Source organism: Megalobrama amblycephala, linkage group LG11 (genome assembly GCF_018812025.1).
Source record: "Megalobrama amblycephala isolate DHTTF-2021 linkage group LG11, ASM1881202v1, whole genome shotgun sequence".
NCBI classification, from domain to species: Eukaryota; Metazoa; Chordata; class Actinopteri; order Cypriniformes; family Xenocyprididae; genus Megalobrama; species Megalobrama amblycephala.
In genome coordinates this window covers 27,857,356-27,870,969 of record NC_063054.1, presented here as the reverse complement: position 1 = coordinate 27,870,969, position 13,614 = coordinate 27,857,356, and the positions used below count along the sequence as shown (strand labels likewise).

Genomic DNA, 13,614 nt, shown 5'->3' with positions numbered 1-13,614 from the left:
CCGAAGATGAACGAATGACATGCGGGTTTGGAACGACATGAAGGTGAGTAATTAATAACAGAATTTTCATTTTTGGGTGAATAAACCCTTTAAGGTGTGTTTGACTTGAAGCAGACCTATCGGAGTATGACATCAATGCATCATTCGAAAACATACAGAGATTTATTTACGTTAATTACGACATGGCATGAATAGCCATTCTCAGTGATATCTGTCAGGATTTTTATGTGTGGTTTTCCACAAAATATTGACAATAATTTAGAGTGTAAGCTCTAGGGGGCAGCATTGCCTCACAAACCATCGAACAGTCCCTATAGAATACCGCTATATTGGACTAAAAAATAATCACCCATTGACTTTGATTTTGAAAACCAGTCTAATTACCCCTAGATTGGTTCTGATTTCCATACAACACAGATGTGTAAAGTGCTTATAATTAATATAAATAAATAAATAAATAAAGTGCTTTTGTCTCAGTAAACCCCAAAACAGAAGAAGAAAGAGCGATACTCCACCACAACCCACTGCTCTCAATTGTAACTGATTCACATGCTCAATTCAAGTTTCACTGCTTTGCCTTTTATTTTATTTTTTCACAATGCTTCAAGGTTAATTCTAGGAGTTTTGATTCTGAAATAAACAATCAGTTCTCATCAGCAACAACATTTGTCCTAATGACTTGATTGAGATGTTTTTGATGTCAGGAACGGCACCATGGAAATGTCAATGATAAAAACCAACGCTATACAAAATATTCCTCTTCTTTGATTAAACACAGATTAATCTAGTTCTGGGCTGTGGTGCATGACAGATGTTCACAGTTACTGATGGCTGATGAGCAGTTGAGTTGAGGTAAGTGAAAAGACCAGGGCCTGTGCTATAAGGCCATCTAAACATCATTCTGTCTTCGGATTCTGGTGGAGAGGTTACTGGTGTGACCTGAACGCCCCGAGCGGCCCGTCAAGCTCAGGTACTGCCTCAGTAGCTGACTCACGCGCTTCTGGTTGTTCCACTTGCGGGCAGATTTCCTTATCCCTATGAAGCCACCGTAGCGTTTCTGCAAAGGCCTTCCGGAGCTCACCAATTTCCGGAAACCGTGACGACCTTTCATAAAACCTCCAAATCGCTTGGAAACGCTCACGGCTGCCTCACCGCTCTTCTCTTCTCCTACACCATCCTGGTCCTCCTCTGTCCCCGGGTCAAGGTCCGGGTCATATGAAATTCCGAGTTTCTCCTCCTCCTCCTCTGAAGGCTTTTGGCTGCCGAGTGCTTGCGCGGCATGTCGAAACCGCTCCAAAGCCTCAGTGTACTCGACACCATTGTCATTCTCTATGCTCACTGTGGCCAGAGGATCCGCTTCATCATCAGAGCGCTTTGAAGTTTCCTCCTCCTGTAACGGTAGTGGAAGCTGGTTCAGACCCGCTGCTTGGGAACACAAATCCCAGGTCAATGCAGGAGATGCCTGTGCCTCACATTCCAGGATACACACCTGCAAAATAAGCAGATATTGTTTACATGACATGAAGAATACTTTCATAATAAAGATTTTTATTATTTTTCTCAATAAAATGGACAAAATACTTATCAATGTGGACTGAACGGGATATTCATTTAAATGTTGAAATGATTTGAATGACTGAAATGATGTGTAAAAACAGGAATATTGTGAAATAATATTACAATTTAAACTATAGTTGAATATATTTTAAAATGTAATTTATTCATGTGACGCAAAGCTTCACGTCACATGATCCTTCAGAAATCTTTCTAATATGCTGATTTTTTGCTCAAGAAATATTTCTTATTATCAATGTTCAACAGTTGTGCTGCTTAAAGGGATAGTTCACCCAAAAATGAAAATTTGATGTTTATCTGCTTACCCCCAGCGCATCCAAGATGTTGGTGACTTTGTTTCCTCAGTAGAACACAAATGATGATTTTTAACTCAAACCGTTGCCGTCTGTCAGTCAAATAATATGAGTGAATGGGAACTCGAACAATAAGAGTTGAAAAAACTTGCATAGACAAATCCAAATTAAACCCTGCGGCTCATGAGGGCTTATTGATGTCCTAAGACACGAAACTATCGGTTTGTGCGAGAAACCGAACAGTATTTATATATATATTTATCATTTTTTATATATTTATCATTTTTTACCTCTAATACACCACTATGTCCAACTGCGTTCAGCACTCGCTTAGTGAGGTCTGACAACGGCAGTGATGTCTCATCCGCAGGGTTTAATTTGGATTTGTCTATGTAAGTTTTTTCCACTCTTATTGTTCGAGTTCCCATTCACTCCCATTATTTGACTGGCAGATAGCAACGGTTGGAGTTAAAAATCATCATTTGTGTTCTACTGAAGAAACAAAGTCACCTACATCTTGGATGCCCTGGGGGTAAGCAGATAAACATCAAATTTTCATTTTTGGGTGAACTGTCCCTTTAAAGGTGCAGTCAGTGTGTAAATTTTAGTGGCATCTAGCGGCGAGGATGCAAATTGCAATAAAGAGAAGCTACGGTGGCCAATACAGGACAAGTGTCGTAGTCTAAGACAGCAAAGAGTAGCCAGGCAAGCAAACACGCTCTGTAGAGCAGTTTGTCCATTTAAATCTACTGTAGAAACATGCTGGTGCAAAATGGCGACTTAACATGTAAGGGGACCCGCGGTGTATGTAGATAGAAACGGCTCATTCTAAGGTAATAAAAACATAATGTTTCATTATGTAAGGTCTTTATACACCACATAGTTATGTATATTATATTGCATTTATGTCAGTAGATCCTCCTAAAATGTACACATTGCACCTTTAATATTAAAAACATGATTTTTCTCAGGATTCTTTGATGAATGTAAAGTTCAAAAGAAAAGCATTTATTTGAAAATCTCCTTATTCCTGTTTGGTATGATTTATATATATTTTCATTTTTTTTTCTTGTATATGTTTTGTTTTATTAAAAATATGGATAGAATAAGGAATAAGGATAAGGGTTTATCCTTTGGAGATTTATGATGTTATTTGGATTTGCCCTTTCTAATAAAAAATCTAAGTATAAAACATTCCTAGTGGCACAATGCTGCATGCAAACGGTCTTACCAGTGCAATGAGATGTGAAATGATATGTGGCATTGGTGCAAGAAATGATATGATAATTGAGTGACTAGAATGGGATAAAAGTCTTTATAATGTATGTGATCAGCTCAGCTCTAGACAAATGCAGGTTCTTTCCACAAAATGTTCACGTGATGCCCTCTCTAAGGACGATTATGTGAGCCTGATTTTTTTTATTATCTCCCATTTACAGGGGAAAAATAGGTCATAAATGGTGTAGCGGCTTATAGCAGTGGAGTGAAACTAGAAGTTGCATGCATGGAAAGTAATTGGCCATTGCGAATTAAATGTCATAAGTATCTGAAAAACAATCAGAAAATAGAAGACAATATATGAGGGTAGTTGAAAAACATGCATACTCTATATGAGTGCGAATAAACGGTCTTCATCTGTTGATGAAATGTTAAAATCTGACACCATTGTGGTGTCACAGAGGAAAACCATGCCCAAAGGGACCCATCTGGTCATAGAAAGAGCGCCCCCACCAAGTGTCAATCACTCCTACCCACAACATCAGCAGCTGACGGCACCACAGCAGCCAATTATGGGCAGACATTACCCCAATCACCCCAGTCACAGCTGTTTGGTCTGCGCAGTCATTAAAAACTTCATTACAGCCACTATCGTGACAGCGACCAACTTTTAACAAAGCTGATTTGTATCACAGTTTTCTCATCCACTCCTGCTTTAAGATAACTTATAGACATATTTGATTTATTAGTTGTTTTATTGCATACGCCACACACATATGTGCTTGCTGAGCATTTCATTTCAAAACCATGAACATTAATAGGGAGTTTGTACTTTTATATTAGTAGACGAGGCACTTACCAATGTATTAAAAGCTTGATGTTCAGGTAGGATGAGTCCACAGGTTAAACAGTCCCCTTGGCAGTCACTGTGACCCGAGGAGCACAAGCATAAGAGCAACAGGGTCCAAAATGGGGTCTTCATGACTTCCTCACGGAACACACAAGTGAAGCAGGAACTTGGATTAAGGGTAGACACTGGGAGCTCTAATAAAGGAAAGAGAAGAGTAGAAGGGTAAGATGTTTATCGCTGGTAATCGTTTTCTAAATAAAACAGTTGCAGTTTACAACTTTTTGCTGTAAAGTCTTCTACAGATACTCTAAGCACTTTATAGTAAAACTTAAAACGGAATATATAAGCAATTTGGCTCAGGGATTGTAATTTAGTCATATTTGCCCCTTGGCTTCATCTTGCTTAGTTCTCATTTTATGGTGCTAGTTGTTACAGTTTTTAAAAAAAAAAACAGAGGTCTGTGGAACATATTCCAGGGACTCCTTGGAGATGATTGTTGTTTTTTATAACATTTATATACAACAGTTCTTTCTGTTTATCGAATCTGACTGGCTAAGAGGTCTTTCCAGCCATGCAATATTCTACCAATACCGCCAGGAGAACCGTTTCACCATTTTTTTTTAGATACTACTGTTATTTTGTAACGGAATGTAGTTGTAAGAGTTTTTTAGGCGAGAACATAGTTGTTTAAGCTGCGCACACACTTAACGATTGTGAATGTAAATTGATACTTATGACTGATCGCGCTCAAACGCGTCCAGTCAGAGCCAGTTGCGTTCAGTCTGCGATTTAAGTCGGTGTTCAAATTCCATGTGTAAGTATATAAATCTGCTTCAGTCGCAGGAAACAATCGCTGTATGTTGAGCACAGTCTTAGAATGTTTTAGCTAGTCGTTAAATGTGTGCCCGGCTTTAGACCTCAGATATGCAATTTATATGTAATCATAGCACCTATTTGAAAATTTGTTTAGACGCTTTCGGAGATGTGAGCTCCAGGCCGTCAGCAGCCGCTCAGTGCTCAAGTACCCACAGAGAACAGCTTCATCTTGGCCAGTCCTTAGAGAATTTGCTGCTGGCTCTTATGTAGATAGTGTTTAAACATGAGATATAATTCATTTTGAGTATATCAATAGATTGCCCATCTTTGATCTTATTAATCTATTATTATATTTTAAAATATATTAAAATAGAAAAAAGTAATTTTTAGAATATTTCTTAATATTACAGTTTTACTGTATTTTTGGTCAAATAAATGCAGCCTTGGTGAGCATAAGAGTATTCTTATTTCTTTTTTATGACCCTAAACTTTCATGCATTATCTCAAATTTTCTAACTATGAATGATCATTTGCAAAATATTTGTGATTTAATGGGGTAATATTCTTAATGAATGCAATTATGAAGTGTTAGGCTACCAATAATGTTTTTTTTTTTTTTGTACTTTAGGTTCTGGGGTAGGTAAAGATTGAAAGGTCTAGTACATTTCACAAGGACCTGTAGCTAATCAGCTCTGGAAACACCTTTTTCACCCTTGTCAATCAGCTAAACGAATTCCTGCTAATCCCAGATATTAGAACAGATAATATGACACTTTAAAGATAAACTGGGTCCAGTTTTCCCTAAAGCCAAACACATATCCATCTGGAGATAAGATCAAATCATGACAATCACAGCAAAGCCCAAAGTCTCAAAGTGAATCAAACCTATTTGCAAAAGTCACACATGAAAGTATGACATAATGGTGGATCACTACCACTACTGTCACCAATGAAACATGTCAAAATTTGCAAGCCACCATCTGTTTTTTTCCCCCACACATACTGAAGTTCATTAAGGAAACTCATCATTGGCCCTAATTAATGTCTGAATTAGCATGTGTGGCATAATGAGAAGGAAATGAGTGCGGGAGAGAAAGAGCGGGAATGCAGTTCCCATCAAACTCTGACTCACGCACTGCGCCAGAACACATTAGTCACGACCGCATTAGGAGAGAAACGCACACATGCCCGCGCACCTCTAAAAGCTTTCTTTGATGAAAGCCAACTTTCGGCGAAGCAGTGATGAAAAGTTGACAATAAAAGCATCTTGAGATGTCTCTGCTCAGTGAGCAAAGAGTATGTATACTTACAGCCCCTCATGTGGACATGGGTATCCAAAGCACTCTGAGGGAAGGACTATCAAAAAACACTACACACAAAAGTTTTCCAACCAATTAAATCCCTTGCATCATTAATACAGTTCAATTTGGAGAGTGATTTGATGGAACTTTTTACGATCATCCCCTGCTATAATCTCTTATTAAAAGTGTTTGTTGGAGATAATGGAATCATGAAAACAGCTGGAGGGAAAGTGCAAAAGCATCAACCTTAGCGAGTGTCATCTGCAATACTAATTCTGTGCCTGTATTATTTTGCTGAGAAACAGAAGTGTCCTGTTTGACCTAAGGCACTTATTGACTCCAAAGATTTATTATATGATACATGTCATCCCAAACCTGTATGACTTTCTTTCTTCTGTGGAACATAAAAGATGATAATACAAGTTTTCTTGTCCATACAGTGAATGTTAGAGGGGTCCAGTGTTGTTTTGGATTTTCATTGTGGGGTGAACTAGGTCTAATGCTGCAGTGATACATTTCCTCATAGACAAGATGCTCTGTCTACAGTCTTTGACTAATCTAAGGGAATGCGACTAATCTGATTGGACCAGTCTGTTCGCTCTCTCCTACAGCCACCTGATCGTATCGCCTCCACGGTAAACACCAAAACCCATTCTCATTCTGTCCCTGTGCCTTTGCTGAAACACAAATGCTTGAATTGAGTCACCACTAGATTCAAGTCTGCTGCTTTTCTTCTGTTTTTCCCGTTTCCATTTTCGTCGGTCAACTGTGTCAAGACATATCAAGAATCAGAAAATAACATTTACTTTTGTTTGTTTGTTCCACAGCAGATGGAAGGAGGAACATGACCTCTTTTTCGTTTCTCATCCGCATTAATATCATCCGCTGAATGCACTTCATCACAGTAAATGATAGCTCACCTGTTTGCTACATCTAGCAATTTTTTTGTCCTTCGCAATAGCATTGTATCAAAATAATCTAGGCTCTGCTCTTTGTCATTACCATTTTCGTTGAGGAATGGGGGGATTCGCATGGTTACTTTAATTGAGAGCACAACGATTGCCGGAGGGCTCGGAGTCTGCAGTCCCGTTGCAGATGATCATGGTTCCCCTCCACACACACTGCCTCTTCACTGGCAGAACAGCAGCAATCATTGCATTATCCTCCCCGTGGCCATGACAATGAACATAAAGAGAAGGGGGAGGGAGTGAAAAGTTTCTTTCTTTATTTATTTTTGAAGAACTATAGGCATGATATTTCAATTGTGAGGAGAAAATGAAATAAATGCCACCGTCACAGCCTCAATCAAAAGCAAATGTGAAAGTAAATGCATACATTAGACCGTTTGACTCATGGAAAGGGTATGTGATTTCAATGTAATATATATATATATATATAGTCCAAGTTCAGGAGCAGCTGAGAATGGGAATTAAGTCCCACAATAATGCATAATCATAGGAAAAGTGAACATCAGATATGGCAGCTTCGACCTTATACTGGTTCTATCTAAGTGATCCCTTGATTCTGTGCAGCTCACAATTTTTATTGCAATTAATGTTGCTCAAGCTTAAATGTTGACAGATTCTGCATGGAAATCCATTGGGGGCATTAATTGATTTAATAGATTTACTCTTGCCTGTGTAAGAGAGTATAACTCTAATTGATAGATGTACATAATTATGCATGCATCACTTCTGCTCTAATGGATTTTAGGGTAAAAATCAATTTAACATGGTTCAGGTAATTAATCTGAGGAAAGTGCAGTGCAAAGTTTTAAAATAATTACATGAAATTAGACAAGCGGCTTTCATGTTTCAATTCATAGAGGATTGTTGCATGAATATATTATGGGATGCATAATCTATGCAATTTGGAAGATTTATTTAGATGTGGTGTATTTGCCTTAGTCCACAGATGCAAGCCAAATAAAAGAGACTTTTCATAAATTGAAATAAAATATATGTGTAAATTTCCATGACATTCATGAAGATATTTTGCAGGCCTTTAAAGAGACATTTGATTGCTTCCTAGAGAGAGAGTATGAAGTGCTTCTTACAGAGGATTTAATAATAATAATAATAATAATAATAATAATAATAAAGGATAAAGTTTAAAAAGTTAAATTAAAATATGTTTATATATAATTATAATAAATACATACATTGTTATACTCCTTAAATATACATTTTAAAAAAATATCTGAAATTCAGCTGTATCTAGCTTAAGCTATCTATATAGATTAAGCTAAATTGATTAACCTATATCTTATATCTATCTATATCTATAATTTACATAATTGAAATGAGATTTGACTATCATTTTTTGTATTGTTATATATGGTGTATTGTTTATAAAACACAAAATATATGAAAAAATGAACAATAAATAAAATAAAATTTCAAATATTTGTGCTTTGCCTCCACAAAGAATACTTTTATATATATATATATATATATATATATATATATATATATATATATATATACACACATATACATTTATTCCAGTCTTTTTTAATATTGATCATGTTAATTACTAGTATAGATTAAATGTTGTCCTAGAAGCAGAAAATATTAAATGAATAGCACACTTGTTGCTGTTCTGCGCAGGCTGAAATTACATTAAAAACTGGAATGAAAAATGAGCACAAAATGCTCTATTAGATGATTAAAGGGAGTCTCAGTGGGCACATTGTATTAAGTTTAGTTCAATTACAGCTGTAAAAAATATTGTGAGTAAATATATTAGAATTGCGGCGCTTCCCTCTTCACTGGGAAACCCAGTGCAGACACTCAAGTGTCTGTGATCAAAGCTTTGAATGGAATTCATTTGCTTAGTTCTGGTGCCTAGTGTTATATGCAATTTCAATCAATCGTTAGTGGACTTAAAATTTGTGAGAGAGCCTAATGCTACACCAAAACAAACATAATCCAGAATTTTTCTATTCTATTTCTGCAATAAATATTTAAAAAATATTTAAATAAATAAAAAGAAAGGCATACGTCTGAAAATGAAAAACTTAACAAAAAGTTTACAACAGAAAAAAAATTCTGCCACATAGGTTAATGTCGGTTAATTGGTAACCATGAAGATGATTAATGGGGAAAAGCCATGAGTAATGGAAAAAAGATTATTTAAAGAGCAGCACTAATCATTCAAACGTCATCCAGGGATCACAACACATTAACCCATTTGCACCCCCATAAGAAAAACATTGACTGTGATGGCAACTGCAGTCATTATTGCTTCAACAAATTAGTATGTAAAGACTAGCCATCTAAAAAAAAGTGAGTAATCACAAAATACTTGTCACATCAGGCAAAATGACCCAATAAAACAGGTATAATCTGTATTCTTTCACTGTGGAATTAGAATCAATACAAAAATACAAAAGAAGTATCAACATGACACTTGTTTTACCTGCCGTCTGCGATAAGGGCTTGTTCTCAGTCTCTCTCTCACTTTCAGTCTTGAGGTGTGGCGGTTATGTCCAATCTTCAGCTTCTTGGTTTGTTCAACTGCTTGCCTGCTCCCTTTCTCTCCCCTCTTATAACGGCACACCCCTTCCACTGGTTCAGCCCCCCCGCCAGTGTCTGTGGATGGGGCTACACCAAGGCAGGGTATTACGCACAACCTGGACAGCCATACAACCCTTAGTCAAGGCTGACGTACTAGGCTCTACCAACGTCACCTCTTTCCCCACCCCAGAAGAAATGACCTGGGCTAAAAATATTCATCATTCGAATTGTATATCCATTCTAGTCATGGACCAAATATTAATTGGTTTTATCCATTGACTGTATGTGTCCAAACAGAGTTCTCATCAATTAACTGATGATAAGAAACTTAGATAACGTGCCTTTAACAAGCTAAACCCTGGCTTGGGAGTGAGAGTTGCAAATTAAGCCCGAGATGCAATTTACAGTTGAGCGGTGCATACAGGAGAAAAACAAAATGTCCCAGAGGCAAAGAGAAGTCTCGGTGGATGCTGGCACTTCACATCCACTCCAAAGGAAAGACAAGATTTGCCAGGAAGAATAAGAAGAGAAAAACTTGTTGTTTAGGAAAGTAATGCTTAATAGAGTAATGAATCATACAACTAACTGGATTTTATACAGCATTTAAATACATAAATGTTCCTTCTCAATTCATGAGTTGCAATTTAAATTACAATTTAATTGACCTGGCCACACCCCACAGGAAGCTGACTTGAAATTTAAATGGGAATGGGAGAGAAAACTGTAATTCAGAGAAATTCAATGCATTTTGGGTAATTAAGTTTTTTTTTAACCTTTGGTCCACGAAAGCTCATTTATATGATGTAATTTCAAAGTTCTATCTGTAAGCCATATGAACCTTCAATCCTTTTAAAACAGTCAAAGGTCTGAAATCTTTCAAACAAGGCTTTGTCAAGACAATATTCAAACTCTGTCTGTCTGTCAAATCATGCTTTTCTAGTTAAACCTAAATTCTACACTTAGAAAAATCTCAACTGTTGGATATCTCAATTGGATAAACGCACTAAAATAAGTTTATTCTACAAAAATCAACATCTCTTCAAAAATCAAAAATCTTTTTTCTACCCAAGTTTGCTGGGAAAAAATTAACCCAACATGTGTTCTGTCCTATATTTACCCAGCCCTTGGGTTGAAAACAACCCAAATTGGCAAAATATGTGAGATAACACAACCACCAGACAAAGAACAAAAAACTGAGGGCAATATATCAAGCAAACTCAATGAACAAAACAAGGATCAGGTGTGTGAAATCTATGAAACAATGAGTAACCATGACGACAAACAAAAACATACTTAGCAACCATGACAACAGAAGGAAACAGGAAATAATATGCGATACAAATAAAAAATCCATGAAAACAAAACTGAAGAACTTAAATTCAAATTGGAATTCTGCACCATGTTTGCTAATTTCAATTCACATTAAAAACCAGGTAGACCAGCACCAATCCAGCACAATCCAGTCTATACCATGAAGCTGGTTAGCCAGGTATGTTTTGGTTTAATTTGTGCCAACCCTGGGTTTTAGGCACCATGAAAGTGGCTCGGCTTTTAGCAGTGTTCATCACCATAGTAACGTACACTGCACAGCTAACCTGCTCCGGGCCAGGTTCTGTGTAAAGGATCTCAAACCGAAATTAGACCAAAAAGCGGTGAGCTCCCCCAGTTTCTCTTGATCCAAATTAAAGGTCACTACATAGTAACAGACTTTTAAAGACAAAGATATTTAATATAATTATTTTATATGATTAATATATTATTTATAGAATTATTATACCCCTAATCCATTGCATATGAGCAATTATAGTTTAACAATTATTATTAAGCATTTAGTTTAAATAAATATAAATATATACAGATAATATATAAGATTTGGAATCAGTAGATAGTTAAAGCATTAAAAATGACTACATGTGAGCTTACATGCTCGAGTCTCTGTACACAACTTTCACTTGCACTAATATAGCAAGATATTTTTTCTTTCTGTTTAAATGCATTTATGTGCTTCATATTGTTCAATCTCTTAATCTTCAGCTGAAGAGATTGCTCTGAGTCTCTCGTGAGAAGTGAATTGCAGTTTTGCTAAGTTTCAAGGCATGCGATTGGCTGTTCACTACTGACGTCACAGTTTCATGTGCTCGCTCTCTGTGAACTCAAGATCAAAGCCTGAGTTGACAGTGAAAGTTGATGATCAGTGTCATGGTACAAATGAAGCCTGATTGAATTGGTCTGGTTTTGTCAACTTGAAACTAATCCTGTAACCCTGAGTTTGCTGAACTACTGTCATGGTATAGGCTCTGGTTGGGATCTTACATAATGAGCATATATAAGCATGCAAGCCTACCTCAGCCAAAGCATTGGGGAAAATTGAAATACTGTAACATTGTGTTCCAGCTGATAATTACTTTGAATGAGCACATTTTAATTGTAAGTGGTTCAGCATTAGAAAAAGCCTGTTGAAAAATAAACTCATTTGGGTAAGACCACTAGCTAATATAGGTCTGGATAAGAGCACACTTTAAGTAACAATAGCTTGCTTTGATCTCCCTAATCATGTCATTTCAGAGGCCGTTAAATAACATGGATTAGATGCAAAAATAAACACAAATCCTGATTTGTAATTAATCTCTAAATGCACATAGTGATTATAAAAAGCATGTGTCATGCATTTGTTCCACTGACGAAATGAACAACCAATAAGCATCACAATTATTAATTTGATGTGTCCAATACTCAGTCTTTGATAACTCGTTCCTAAATAATAAACAACCAAAATAACCCATCACCTGAGTCCCTGTCCCATGCATTTGCATACTGTTCCATACAGTAAGTCAGGAATTATTTATTATACACAGACAATCAGAAATGCGCCTTGCCGCTACAGAGGAACTCATCAGATTCTGTGCAATATCATATTACGGCAGTGGCTGAATCACAGAACCAGCACCTGAATGTATTGTGGTGAGAGACCACCTCAGAGTAAGATTGAAGTCAGTTCTACGCCAGATATGCAATTATACGAGCGGGCTTATTCACCCCTGTGACGCAGAATGATTGGGGCGCCTCTCTGGTCAATGTTGTTTCATTCCCTTCATCATTCCAGGGCAAAGTTTTACTATTATATGAGGCGATGAAGAGCACTGAGGCTTGTCCACGTCCATGTGAGACACTACTGTTTTATGGGAAGCCCTTGGCAATAGTTTTCAATGATGACTATTAATACTAGACACTTAATTGATTTCAGCAGAATAACCCAAAGACATAACTCAATATATTAGAAAATGTAAGATATATAAAGCCAGTAGGTGAGAGAGATTGAACTTTGAATTAAATTTTAGTCAAGGCTATAGAAAATCAACACAAAAATGATTTAGCTCCAAAAGGACTAGATAACATAGCACACAAAAAACTGAGCCGGAATATATCTCAGGACACTGACTGGATGAGGAATGAGAAATTCATTGGTCATTGGTTAGACATAATGTAGGTGCTGCTATAGTTAGAAGTGAAATAAGAAGAAAATAATTGGTAGAGTATTTTCTGTAATGTGAGAATGGGAGTGACAGCCTGTTCAGACAGTCAGGGGATGTTCTTGTGTTATCAGAGGTTTCCTTATCTGTGCCTGACATTTATGTAACTTTAGACTTGTGTCAGGGATTTTTATGACATTTTAAAAGTTGGAAGGACTTAGATTCTTATGGAGGATTTTAGTGCTTTTAACACAAGATTTTTATAAAATAACTGTTTTAATCCAACTTTTAAAGTTGAATAATCCTTGATTCTGATAGGAAAGAAAGAAAGAAAGAAAGAAAGAAAGAAAGAAAGAAAGAAAGAAAGAATTACTGAAATTTCCTCTGTTCTTGCCCCAAGGGAAAAACAAACAAAACAACTTTGAGAAAAAATGTCCATTATGGGGTAAATTGTCATAATGGAGCCTGAACAGCATAATATTTGGTTTTTCGGCTAAATCTTAACAGCAACAATGTAACAGGAAGTGTACTGAAATGTCAAATAACTGTTTAGACCAACAAATTGCACAAATG

The 13,614-nt window shown here is 36.6% G+C and overlaps 1 protein-coding gene across 3 annotated transcripts in view; it reads right to left on the bottom strand.

The window, feature by feature from the left end:
• Positions 1 to 402: 402 nt before the first annotated feature.
• Positions 403 to 13,614, bottom strand: part of pnocb (prepronociceptin b) — a 17,362-nt gene continuing 4,150 nt past the window's right edge. For 2 of the 3 annotated variants that reach the window (XM_048207149.1, XM_048207148.1), the window contains exons 2-3: positions 3,946 to 4,130; positions 403 to 1,489 (exon numbers count right to left, since the gene is read on the bottom strand). In XM_048207149.1, the coding sequence (XP_048063106.1) occupies positions 890 to 1,489; positions 3,946 to 4,068 (723 nt within the window). In that variant the 5' untranslated portion in view covers positions 4,069 to 4,130 and the 3' untranslated portion in view covers positions 403 to 889. Of the gene's footprint in view, positions 1,490 to 3,945; positions 4,131 to 9,473; positions 9,915 to 13,614 lie in introns of those variants that run through there. The other variant, XM_048207147.1, reaches the window with a different exon arrangement.